Genomic DNA, 13,774 nt, shown 5'->3' with positions numbered 1-13,774 from the left:
CAGCAAAAATAAAATAATTTACTTGTATATTTGTTTTAGGTTCTAAACCAGAGATAAAATCACATCAGGTCAGATAAAAATCTTTCTCTGTAAATCTCATATATCATCTAAAAATAAACACGTGATTCTATTACAAACTGAAACCAACTATCTCGGGTCGAGAAAACTGACAACTTTAACTATATACTCAATGAGAGCAGTCACATCTCTATTAACTGCATCAGCTCAGATGCTGTAGTGGTGAGAAACTAAGTCAACCAGGCAGCAGCTGAAGATTTGCAGATCCAGGGGCTCAGACAAAAGAAGCTTTCCTAAAGTTTTTCCTTTTAAAGAGACTGTTCCTAAAGTCAGCTAGATTAGTTTAGTATCAGGTGTCAGGCTGCAGTGGCTGGGAAGGCACAGACACCTGACCTAAAAACAGAGTAAGCCAACATCCACACTGACAGATGCAAGTAATAGGTGAACGACAGAAAGCATTACTTGGGTGGCAATTCCTTACATCCCAAAAACAGATGTAAACTGCTTTTGATTAAATTAATTTACCCTCTTAAAAACTTGAATTAAGAGTAATTTTCAAAAGGATAAAGAACCAACTGCAATCGATGAAAGGATATGACAGACCTATCAGTTCTCATTTTATTCAGTACTTTGTATGTTTAAGTTTAATCCACATGTAAACATGATTTTTACTTTCCTGCAAAACAAACAAATAAAGTCCCCCATGCACATGAAAATGCAAAAATATAATTGAAACACTGTCAACAGCATTTTAAATCAACAGGAAGCAATACCACTCTAACCCTAAAGCCATGTTGGTCATTCAGAAAGTTGAAAAAAAGCTGTTTCTTATTCTTGTTGGTTAACAAAAATGGTGCATGGAGGCAAAAGAGAGGACTAATCCTGACACCTATGTTCCTCATTAAAGAGGAAAAGTAACTATAGATTTATGCGTGAATATATCCTGCTAGCAAGGTTAACATCGCCTCTACTGTGGCCATGTCCGCCACTGCACAAAATTGTCTCGTAAACAAAATCAAAAGCTGTTCTGCCTACATGTCAACAAGGCAAACTGTTTCTGAATGTCTTCACACTGGAAGGAGTTTTTAAAAAAAACTCAGTTTTCAATGACGTAAAACTTTGCATGTGAAAGAAAGGCCAAAATGAAAAGAAAAAGCTATCCGTTAAATAATACCTCTGTGTGTGTGTGTGTGTGTGTGTGTGTGTGTGTGTGTGTGTGTGTGTGTGTGTGAGAACAGGACTCATACTAAATACCTGCCACTGAATGAATGGCTGCAGACACACTCACAATTCTGCAACAGTTTTTTTTAAACTGAAAAAGCTGTAAACATTTTTTATTTTTTTACAGAAACAGTTAATAGAAAGTTATTAATACAAGCAACAAAGTGCTGCTCAACATTCACCAGACTTCCATCTTGCCATTAACTTTTCAATAAAAGTGCAGTGAATTATTATTATTTTTTTCAACATGGCATCACACTACAAATGAAAAATTGCCTGGATGAATAAAAGGGCTTGACTGGGCTGTAGCTTCTGTTCTCTAAAGTTCTCAGATTAGTGCTTTGCAACAGACAATGGAGTAACAGGGTGGAGATGAAGTGAAGTGCTGAACATGGCTGACTAATCAACAGCCTCAAGGCCCATTCAATACTCATTCAGAGGCTGTTGTTAATATCAGCATTATGACTATGGATCATTGGTTTAACGTTGATGTTTAAATACCAGTTATGCATATGTTTTCCTGAGCAGTCAAAACAATTTCTGAAGGGGTGAGAAAAATAGAGGAAGGGAAAATTGAGCATAACTATAATAGCTTTTTGTTTTTTTCAAATTTGCATACGTCAGTAGGGGAAAAAAAGATCACTATTTTAAAAACAGGTGTCCTCTCTTTTTGTGTTTTTCCAATCTGTCTGCATGTCTGCTTTCCAATATCTTTTCAAACATTAGTCACGCAACAAAGAACACAATGACTGTGCTAGCTTGTGCGAAACTCATGCAAAAGTTACATTTCAGACAAAGCCACAGCTTTTTAATTTGTCTAATTATCACAGTCAGTTACGTGCAGTGAGAATGGAAACAGTAAAACAGAGAAGGAATTTTTAGTGCCTAATTTTAAATTCTAATCCTAGAAACAAATTAACAACAAATTTTCCAACTAAACATTTTCCCAACAATGAGTATGCTCACTTACAAACAAAACATTAAATCATTCTTTATGTAAACATCTGCTTTTTAAACTAAATGTGCTCATTAGCAGTCTAAAGAAGATTGTTTTTGTCCAAGTGCATCAAATTCAATCTGTTTTCATTTCTACAATCTGGCTGAAAATTGTGGATTGAAATCTTACATTTTTACAAAGAAGAATATCGAGAACTAGTATTTATTCATGTAAGCATGAACTACAAGTTTTTCAGTCGATCCTGGCTTGATATAATACTGCAGTGTGAAGTACATTTAAGCCTCGGCTAAGAAAATGTGAGAAAAAAATAAGAGTGATGGAGTCGAAAGGGATTTTTATTGTAGCAGGGTTTTTCCTCTATAGGTAAATTTTTTGCCCTTCAAAAAGGTTTTAGATGCTCCCCAAAGAGGTTTTAACCAGCGGCAAAGAAAACATACCAGTGTGAAAAAGGTAAGAACTGAGAAAACCTGTTTTGATAATTTGGGTTTTCATTTAGTCAAGTATAAAAGACATTTCTGTTTATCAAATGGTCGCAAATGAAAACAAACACATTGACTTCTATCAAATGAGGTAACATAGACTCACTGCCTTTCCTGTGCAGGGAGCGATCGTGCTTATTGACATGAGTAGTCACCCCCCAAAGGCTCATTCTGCAGCAGGAAAAACCCTGTGCAGCATCACCGCATGCACAATCAGACCTCCTACTGACTCAGTTATGCATGTGGACCACAGCAAGTGCTCATTCTTTGGCGTTACGCCTTAAAAACACGTCTTTATGTGCTGGAGGCAAACTGGTGGAGCATTAAAAAATAAAAGAGCATATTATGGTTTGGGATTTCATGCACAGGTTTACCTTGGATTAAATAAAGCAACGAGTCCTGGTGATTAATCCAAGTTAAGCTTAAAATTGCGGTTCTTAAAAATGATGATGGGAAGTGAAGGTACCTGAAATGTCTGCATAGTGAGACAAATAAAGGGCATGACGGACTTGGTGCTCAGATACTTTCCATCAGGTAAGATGGAAGTAATGACTAATAAACAGTGTTATGAAAATGACAAGAAAGAAACGTCCGATGTTAACATGATAATGCAAATAACTTCATCAAAGTGGCAGATTCTCTTTAGAAGGATGCAACAAGACTAGATTTTAGTTGTGTTACATGTCGGAAACAGAACAGAAAACTGCTCATCCGCACAAACATTGAACAAAGGGGCAATCACACATTAGACACAGAAGGTGTGGTGAAAAAAAGCACCAAACCAAACACAAACATGTAATTAGATCTCACAGAAGCCGAGCGTCGACTGAGCTACTCTGCTGTAAACTTGTTTAAACTCTAACCTGTGAGTGAAGAGGAACTCAGTCCCTGTGCTTAACACTGATTTTCCACGCACAGCTGATCAGAGCTGATCAGGTGTAAAATCAGCTGTTTGGGGTAGGATATAGCGTTTCTCCTGCCACTTTCCTGCTACATTCCTTCATGTTATTCTACCCTCTGCTTGCTCCTCTCCTTCCCCCTTGTTGCCATCCCCCACCTTTACACAGCGAAGACACGTACTGATAGATGAGAGCTGGGACCTCTGCAAGAGAGGCAGGTGCTGCGTTAAATTGTTGCCCTGCAGCTACAGAAAAAAAAATCCAGAAGAAAAAGGAATTTCAGATTAAACATAAACCCTACACAATACAAATAAGTCCCCCAGGGCACTAAACAGTGAGCTGCATTCTAATGACTCATGAAAGAGGCACACCTCCATGGCTGGAAGAGGAGAGGGGGGCAGGGGTGATGGTGGGTTTGCCCACCACAGATTTTCATCTAAACAGACGCTTGACTTGCTAATAACGACTGGGGCTTGGTGATTGGCAAGCTGCCACGGCAGCGAGCTCGAAGCCCCACACGGATGCTGCCTGAGTTGCTGGCGTGCCAATCACCCCACCACGCCCCTCTTTGGGTGCAGAGGAAAGTGGGTGGTGGGGGTGGAGTCATTAATCACCAGTTCAAGAGAGCACAGGCCCCCTAGGGGGATGCGCAGGGTAACATTACTCAGCTCCTTGAACAAAATTTTTATTTGCTATTTTTTTCCACCCTGGCTGGACAACGACATTCCTGCACTGGGAGGGGAACATGCTCATCATCTCTGAGCAGCAGAACTGACAAGGATACGTCCCTTAGCACAGGTCAAACAGGAGGGAGCTCATATATACAACGGTTTACAAAATGGAACACATTGTTTTTACTGAATACAGGGCTGCAAGACAAAACTGAAATTGTTTTCCTTAACAAAACTATTCATCTTTCCCACTAAGATTATGTAAGACAAGCACCACTTGGAGCAGTTGTACAACCACCAAATATCAGCATTTGCAAGAGTAGGCATTGTGTCTTTCCCAGTATAAAATACCAATGCTTCTGTAATTTCCTTCCACCAGTAACCGGTGTTGTCATATGGGGTGAAACTGGAAGGTGAAGTCTGTCTGTTATAAGTTGTCACAAGAATCGAGCTCTCAATCCAGGCTCCAAATCACAATCTCACAGGGGCCACCCAGGTCAAGCACAGCTCAGGCTAAAATAAGATCATATCAGCACCTTACAGACAACATCGCAGACAACAACAGATAAACCGGCTTCTTTACTGACATGTTTAACTGCTTTGTGCCACATTTGCACAACTGTCCCAGGGAAATTCCATTGTTAATATGAAAGTTGAAAGTAGATTCTATACTTAACAACATGCGGGATTTACCACTATGAGTCCCATCAACTCAGAATGAAAGTAATCTCAGACGGCACATGTAATTATTAAGGGTACAAACTGACACATTTAAAAATCACATAGAATTCCAGTCTACTATGTGTTATACAAAGACTGTGTTGTTTTTGGTGAATCATTCAAAGAGAAATCGAAGCTTTCTGCATGGCTTCATAACATAATTTATGTAGAAACGATTGGAAAGAAAGTATAACCATTAACAAAACAAATATTACTAAAATGTCTATAACTGTATTGTTTCTGCAAAAGACACCAAAAAATTGTTTTTGCCATAGCCGGACACAGGCTGATAAGTAATTGTCAGTGGTGTGAAGTAACTAAGTATATCTACTCAAGTATTATATTTAAAAGCAATTTTTAGGTATTTGTACTTGAGTATTTCCATGTTATGCTACTATACACTTTCACTACATTTCAGAGGGAAATTTTGTGCTATGTACCCCCACTACATTTATCTGGCAACTTTAGTTAATTCTGATACAAAAATTGTACACAATGGAAGTATAACAAACTTTTAAAAAATAAAATATTGGTAAAGATTAAACTGGGAGCTTCCAACTTTTTTGGCATCTCACAAAAAGTAGTGTGTATTTGGGCTCACATTTCAGATGTCTAAGAGTTGTTTACAGCTCCAATACACAAGGATCTTTCACTCTACCCACATGGTTTAATTTCAATAAATGTTCCAGTGTTCCAATATCTCTCCTAAAATCAAAGACTACAGAAGAAGTCCAAAAACTACAGACAGATTTGTATAACATAAATTTGTTTTCTCTTCTTTTCTCTTCTATTAATCATGTGATAAGCCCTCAGATTTATCTGTCGTTCCTGTACATAAAACTGGATATAAAGTAGTTCCGACCTGCAGCTGACACACTGATGATTCACTAATAATAATCTCATGATGACATATATCATAACATATCAGTCTGAGGGACTAAACCAGAACTTTTACTTTAATGCAACATAGATGTATTGTGCTCTTTTACTTTACTTACATTGGAGTAGTTTTACATTGTTGAATTGGTACTTTTACTTATGCAAAGGATCTGAAGACTTCTTCCACCAACGTCGGTTGTACAGATACATGTGAAAATGAATGGGGTCATATGAGCAGGTCATGCAATTTTCACTGTTCTCTCTACATATTTTTTGGTCATTGTGGGTCTGAGGCAGCAGGAGCTGCTTGTGAAAAAACAACAAAAAGTAAGTGTTTTCCATAGTAACCTACGTACTTACAGAATGCATCTCATCTGGCTCATGCATGGTTATGCAGTCCATGCTGATCTGAATGGTGTTTCCTGTAGATCCATCTGTTGGCCTCTCAGTGAAATTCAGCTCAATGGGCTGGACTGAGTGAATAGCAGATCTGAAACACATACAATATAAGCACCACTGACAAATAATCTATATGCACACTTTTTTTGTCAGCCACAAAAAATTGCTAAAATCTGTGTGGGTTTTTTTGCCCTTTTTTTGAGTATTCACTTACTGGTCCAGCATATCAAACAGTTGGTTGAATACATCTTGGCTGAAGAAGTCACTTGTCTGTGCTGACTGATTCTGGGACATGGTGGTGAGGAATGAGCTCTCTCTCCAGGACAAACAAGATGAGGGGTCCCTGAGTCTGCAAAGACACATCATCAATCACCTACTATAATTATACATATTCCAAATAAGCAATACTTACTTTACTGTTGGCATTTTAAAAAAGGAACAACTATTTTAATGGGTAGTTTTAAAAGTTGCAATGTCAGCAAACATTGAACATAAATGTTGATGGGCAGGGCTGACATTTGGCCACCCAGCCAGAGGAGGAAAGAAGGAGGAGTTGTCCTGCTGGCAGCCATTCATGAAGAGCACTTCCATTGTGGAGAAGTCAGCCTGCATAATACTGCATATTTGTACTACACATAATGGTGATTATGCACCATTCAGACAGAGGCACTTTGACCTGCTCCCTTGAAACATTACACCTGCTTCAGAGCTCAGCCTGCCATTGTTCCAGCTGAAGTGGCGCACGCTGCACTCTGAGACGGGCGGAATTCCCCCCACAGTCTATATGATAGTACTGCTACAACTTCTGGTATGTGTACAGCTGGACGAGCTTGGGAGGGGGGCTGATGGGGCGGCCATAATCTGAAGCTGGCACTATTTTAGGTTTTGGAATTCCCCAGCACTGCGTGATGAATGATATTAATACCTGACTTACAAACACAGGCATATCTAATGAAGAAAATAATTTAACTTATGCAGGAGGCAGACATGAGGGAGTGTAGAGGGATTTGATGAATTAAACATGCCTTATGTTTGCAATGCTAAGGCAACATTATGGGTCAGATGTCATAAATTAGGCTGACAGATGATTAAAAATTAACTTAATTTAATATATTCAAATGCTTTGGCAAAATTAGGACAATGTCGAAGCTTGAACGGAACAGTGGCGTTGTTAGGCCTCAGCATCCAAACATTTTATGAACAGCCCTGGATCTCCATATTTTTGTTTGTTATTTTTATTTTATTTTATATTTTTTTAACAAAAGTAAGACCAATTTAAAAAGCCTTCAGATCTATTTATCTGTCATTCTGATCATGTGTTATAACCCTTGGAAAAATTATGATAGAGTTGATCGAAAATTGTATTAATTCTGCTGTTTCTAAAACTCTGATCTGTTTATGAAAGTTAGGTATTTTATTACAGCAGGATATCTGCAGCACTGACATTATTGTGTGTATGGATGCTTCTCTGTAATTACATGTAAAATGTGACCTCTTATCGATAAAGTAACTTACAAAATATGACAGCAGAACATTTTATTCTTTATTATATGTTACTGTACTGGCATGAGGTACCATTAGGCAACAGAATTTTTGTCAGCAAAATCCACAGTAAACTTGCTCTGACTATCATTTGCTATATTTTTGGGTTAATGTTTTAGGGGACTTTATGGGGGAAGTTTTTCACCAAATGTATTTTAAATAAAATTTGTGAAAACAAGTATTTCCAAGGCACACCTTAACATTTATTGCTTTGTAAATGTCACTGTGCACACCCTGTGATAGCACTGTGGAACATAGACTACACATAGAAAGAAAGGGGCATGACCTTACCTTGCCTCAAGCACAGTGTCTTACATTTTATAACATTATTTACTCTGAAAACGCTTAAAAGTGGTGCAATTATCAGATCAAAATCAAAAGAATTTTGGGATGGGCTAAACTCCAAAAGTGTCAAGACTGTAACAATACATCTGCTGATAAAAAGGAGCAATGATTTACAAGTAATGGCAATATAGGTACAAAGCAGCCTGGCATAAGTTTGAAGCTGAGGTGCGTGTTATTTTTTCATCCTTTGTAGCTTGTCAAGCATATTGATGAACATTTGTGAATACTAAAAATAATTAATTCTATTCAGTATCATATTTATATGGTCCAAATATACTCAAACCTCTGAGTAGGGTAAAGAAGAAGAATGCAAATATATGCATTAAAAATATTTCATTACTACAGAGCAAAGCCATCATAGACATTAGATTATAATAACTTTATTTATATGGCACTGTTGAAAACAAGGGGTTTACAAAGCACTCTGACAAACAACCAAAAGCAGGATAGTAAAGACAACAGAACAACTACTACAATCGAGTTAAAACTAAAAAAGTATAGACAAAATGTGTCAATAGTTACAAATTATTAAGTAAAATGTTTAAACAAAAAAAAAACTTAATGGTTAAGTCAAGTCATCACTATAACCAGGTTGCATTTTAAATACAGCTGCTGAGCCAATGTGCTTTCCAAAAGAGAAATAGGATTAACATTATAAACGTAGCTAACAAATTTAAAAGTTTTTGAGACCATGCTGCATTTTTAATAACATAAATGTATCTGGATAGTTTAAATACAAAGGATAGGACAATTTTACATGCTTTAACAAATTACCTGACTTAATTAGACAGCTCACTAATGTCAAACCTTGTTGCATGGAAAATGTAACGGAACGGACTGAATGTGTCAGCTTGTGTTTCGTTGCTTCTGCTAACTAACAAATATGTCTCTTCATAACAATGGCCAGTTCAGTAGAACAGCTAGTTTGAGACGTTTTGTAACATCATGAAAAAGAGATATTGTGGCCAAACTATTTTACATTTTCACAGGGACTCAGTTACTTAGCAAACTTAAAATTTGCTGAGCAATGTTTTGAGCTAGCTAAGACAGAGTAAGCTAACTCGATCCTTTAGCAGCAGCTAGCCGACGACTCTTTACTGCTGCTGGTAATTTTAGCTGCGCTCCCTTCAGCTAGCCTCAGTATTAAATTTCTGCCTTTGCATCTCTCCTGCACAATTAGCCTGCTGGAGTTCATCTGACCTTCAACTTCAAATACACTCGGAAACTAAAGCTGTTTCAGCAGTTTCTTACCGTCACTGTTTCACGTGTTTCAATCCCGTTTGATTTAGTTCAGGTTGCCGTCAAAGTCCTTGATAATTGTCATGGCAACCACAGAATCTCGCGGGAGCACAAGTCACAAAAAGATCGCTGCCTGTTTGTTTTACTCATATGTAACACGGAAAGAAGACACGGATATATATGTATATATAATTTAAAGCTTTTATTTGTTTATTTATTTATGTATTTATTTATTTATTTGGCTCAGCAGTTTTCTTTGGAATGAAATAGAGGCTGCTGCACATTAAACTGTTACAGCCTGTTTAATTTCACTATTAAGTCTTTTTTCAAAATATTACAGTAGAGGATGAGAAGAGTTGTAGAATGAAGGAATTTTGCACATAAGTCCATCATGACGAAAACATTTTTTGATTATTCACTCCCTGTAATAAATAGTTCACAACACAACTCGCTGCATTACTTTTGTGTAACTCTGCAACATTGCATGAGATGCATTGTGAAATAAATACCCACATATCAGCACAAATCTAAATCCTAATACAGAGGACGTACCTACCTATATTTGTGCTTTAGTAAAGTACTACCACAAAACCGGCTTGGTGAAAACCGGCCCAGAGAGCACTTTACAGAAAAAACTCATGGTGAGAACAAGGCTCAGATGCATGTCTAACAGAGCTAAGTAATCTATGCTGCTTAAATAATAGTTGTAATTGCAGATTATAGAGGTTACATTACAGCATACAGACAAATATAATGTGATTACTTTGGAACATGGTGGCAGTCACAAGAAAAACAGCAAGTCATAACAGATGACTTAAAAACTCTTCAAAAAACAAACACATTGCAAATGTAACAGGTGTGGTGTCGCCTCTGTTCAAAGAGGAGGGAGGACTTAGGTGCAGCCACTTTCTGAGTCAGGTCAACTGCATTTGAGTCTGGCATTAATGTTCCTTTAAAACAGGCTATTTGGCAGAACTAGTTTAACTGTCTGACACCTCATCAACTGCCCAAAAGACTTTTGAGCTTTGTTTCAGCATTGTTTGTTGACCAGTCAGCTTCCAGAATATAATCACCAAAGTTGTGCTTCAGGTTCAGCGCTTATGACCGTTTAAGCCTATAAATACATAGTGAATTATTTTCATAGTAAAACTGTAGCCTAAACATCTTGATGTCCGGCACACATAAACATGTGTTTTTAGCAATGGTCAAATTTTCTAATAATATAAGGCAACAATATGCACTTTGAAATGCATGGAAGGCTTTTCTTATTTTAACATTTAAAACGCTGTGACTTTAGTAGATTACCAGTAAACATCAGTAAATGGAAAAATGTGAAAAAAGTGGATTTTAATACTCAAAGCATGATCTCATTATTGCACATATAAACACCATACAGTAATAAAGGCTTAGTTGTAAAAAAACTAAAAAATAAAAATAAAAATCTTTTATTCCTCTTTGTGTCCTCATTTAGCTGTTCCGTTTCACTAAGACAACATTCTGTTCGATGGGTTTGTCCCTTTTCTGGCTGTTGTTTGTCTGCTGTTAGGTGTCTGGTTACTCAGAGAGTTTTTCAGTTAGCCTGAGGCAAAGGCTGTTCAGCATCCACTTAAACACAGCGCAGCGCCTCCAGACGAGACTGGGGCAGAGGTCAGCACTAAACAGGGATGGCCATTGTCTACTGGCAGCTTGGGCACACCGACCGATGAAAATGCAATCAAAACAAACAGCCCAGCCGATCGGGGCCCTTCTCCAGTGTCTTTATTAATCACCCGTTCAAAGGCCTAAGACCCTCTCCCCCTCATCTGTCAGTCCCGGCTGCAAGAGGGACATGACTGCAAAACAATAGAAAGCCCCCAAGTTTCTCCTCCTCTTATCCCTTTACTTTTATAGAAGCGAAACAGTCTGAAGTCAAATACTCTGGGGCAGGAGGACAGGCACAAATTCCTTTAAGGTTTGGAATGCAAAGAAAACAAGGCAGGAGGGGAGAATTAGTGGGCCAACAATGATACCTGGATACCTGAGAGCAGAAAGCACCACCACAAAAAATTAGCTAATGCTAAAAACTCTGCTCAAAAACAGATTGAAGCACCGCCGCTAACAGGTTTTATGTGACAACACCCTGGAAGGCATTTTAAATGTGTAAATCTTTTTGTTCAATCAATGAAAGAAACTTGATACACTGATGATTTTAGCAGTGCTAGAAAGAAACTACATACATTTACTGAAGTATTGTACTTAAGTACATTTTTTAGTTACTTGTACTTGACTTCAGTATTTCCATTTTACTTGATACTTATACTCCAATACAATTCAGAGGTCAATATTGTACTTTTCATTCCGCTACACTGCTTTGACCACATTTCATTCAGTTGTAGATTTAGTTAAGTTTATACAGCAAAATAAAATAAACAAATTTAATATGATGTAGTGTAGTTTAACATAAAACTTTATTGATCCTTGAGAGGAAATTCAAAAGCTGTCCAGCAAATATAAAGTAATTAAATCACAGTCACCAGCTCCAACATTGAAGTGATGAACACATTAATGAGCCAATATTTAAAATCCAGTAAGATACATTATTCTGAAATAATTCTCTCTGCATCATCAGTACTTTTAATTTTAGCACTGTAACTATATTTTGACAGGAATGCTTTTGTACTTTACTTAAGTATAACTTTTAATGTAGGATTTTTTTCTACTTTGTTTTTTTTTTTTTTTTTTTAAGTATAACTTTTAATGTAGGATTTTTTTCTACTTTGTTTTTTTTTTTTTTTTTTACTTTCCCTAAAGATATAATAAAAAATAAATAATTCTGCTCTGGATTTTAAAACACACTCAACAAGAAGGACACTTTGAGAATGACTTCAAACTGTCAAAAAACCCCCATGCAAAACACATTGGATCTGCATACAAAATGGAAGAAACTGCACTTAAATAATGTGTACATACATAAACAATGAAAACGTACATTTGAAAATCATAGATAGATAGATAGATAGATAGATAGATAGATAGATAGATAGATAGATAGATAGATAGATAGATAGATAGATGACTATGATAGTTTATGTGCATATTTATTGGATTGTTTTATTGCACATATAATTATTAGTTTTTCTGCTTGTATTTCCTTGTCCCATAATTCCCATAATTAGTTTTTTTTTTAATGCAAGTCCTTTGGTTTGTTTATTGTCTTAGTTCTTTACTGTATTCTGTTTTAACTAAATTAACCATCTCATAGCCAAAAAAGCATCATAATGTTCTCACAGACTGTTAATATTTTGACTTTGCTAAATATATAGAGAACATTTATGGGGTAAAACAGGCAAAGTACAGTATTGTGCTGAATTAAAACCATCTGATCATTTTCTGTCATCTGACATTTTTGAACCCAAACATGTGCCCTCATTGACCCAAAAATCCTTAAGAGTAAGGATCAAAATAAGACCTCCGGATGTCATGTAATCTGTCTGCCATCAGCCCTGATTGCCCTTTACACATGCATTGTTGCCATAAGTATGCCACACTTATAAATATATCAGCACCGAGCGACAGCAGCTGAGGATCCAGGCAGACACGACTGTTCTCAGGTCATTTTGGACCCTCAGACAGCATCAGCAGGTCAAACAAGAGCAGGGAGATTCCCAGCCAGTAGCTTTGATATTCTTGACTAGATTTAGTTATAAATGCTAGAGAATATAGCGGAATACAAATCTATGCTAAATCCATGCAGTAAATGTTGTTTAGGGTGAGTTTGCATTAAAAAAAATAGCTAATGAGATCAGATAATATCAAGAAAATCATCACTTTAAAACAGCATGTAGGTACTTACCGGTGAAAGGGAAACTCTGGGTAATACTGCACAGCTGTGTAAGGTGAATTCATGTTGTCATACCAAACTTCACTCGTGCTGAAATCTTCAAAATGACCAGCTCGTCATAAATGTATCAATAACTGTGCTTGAGCTACAAGAACAACTACAGTTAATGAAAAAAAAAGAAGTAATAAAATATATATATTATAGAAATAAATAAACAAACAGGCCTGGATTAAAGTGCCGGAGGGTACAGTGCAGAGTGGAGAAAGTTTGAGAGATGTTTTGAATTTAGGTATTTTTTCTTAGGCTACGCTACAAATAGGAGGGGCCTGTGCCAGCTATCTGACCAATCCCCTGCTACAGTTGTACAAGATATCACTCACTCTCAGTTGCTAGGATATAGATATCAAGCAACTACATTTGACCCTGCAGCCCCCTCCGACCTCCCTCCACTAACCCACACAGACAGCCACTCTCCTGGAAAACCTCCCCCCTGTACCCGACTCCTGCATGTGTTTCTCTGGCCTTGTTCTGATATTTCCACCCAGATTCCACCCAGCGTTTTTTTTGTCGCCGAGGGCACGTCT

The 13,774-nt window shown here is 37.2% G+C and overlaps 1 protein-coding gene across 1 annotated transcript; it reads right to left on the bottom strand.

Moving 5' to 3' along the window:
* Positions 1-4,123: 4,123 nt before the first annotated feature.
* LOC103365790 (tumor protein 63-like) lies at positions 4,124-13,465 on the bottom strand. Its single transcript, XM_008293330.1, has 4 exons — positions 13,203-13,465; positions 6,459-6,593; positions 6,202-6,335; positions 4,124-4,212 (listed from the first exon to the last, which is right to left on the bottom strand). The coding sequence occupies exons 1-4, from the start codon at positions 13,253-13,255 to the stop codon at positions 4,124-4,126; spliced, it is 411 nt and encodes a 136-aa protein (XP_008291552.1). The 5' UTR covers positions 13,256-13,465.
* Positions 13,466-13,774: the final 309 nt, after the last annotated feature.

The sequence above is a fragment of the Stegastes partitus genome, unplaced genomic scaffold, assembly GCF_000690725.1.
Source record: "Stegastes partitus isolate 25-593 unplaced genomic scaffold, Stegastes_partitus-1.0.2 Scaffold873, whole genome shotgun sequence".
NCBI classification, from domain to species: Eukaryota; Metazoa; Chordata; class Actinopteri; family Pomacentridae; genus Stegastes; species Stegastes partitus.
The sequence above is the reverse complement of the archived record's forward strand: the minus strand, read 5'-3'. Positions and strand labels throughout refer to the sequence as shown.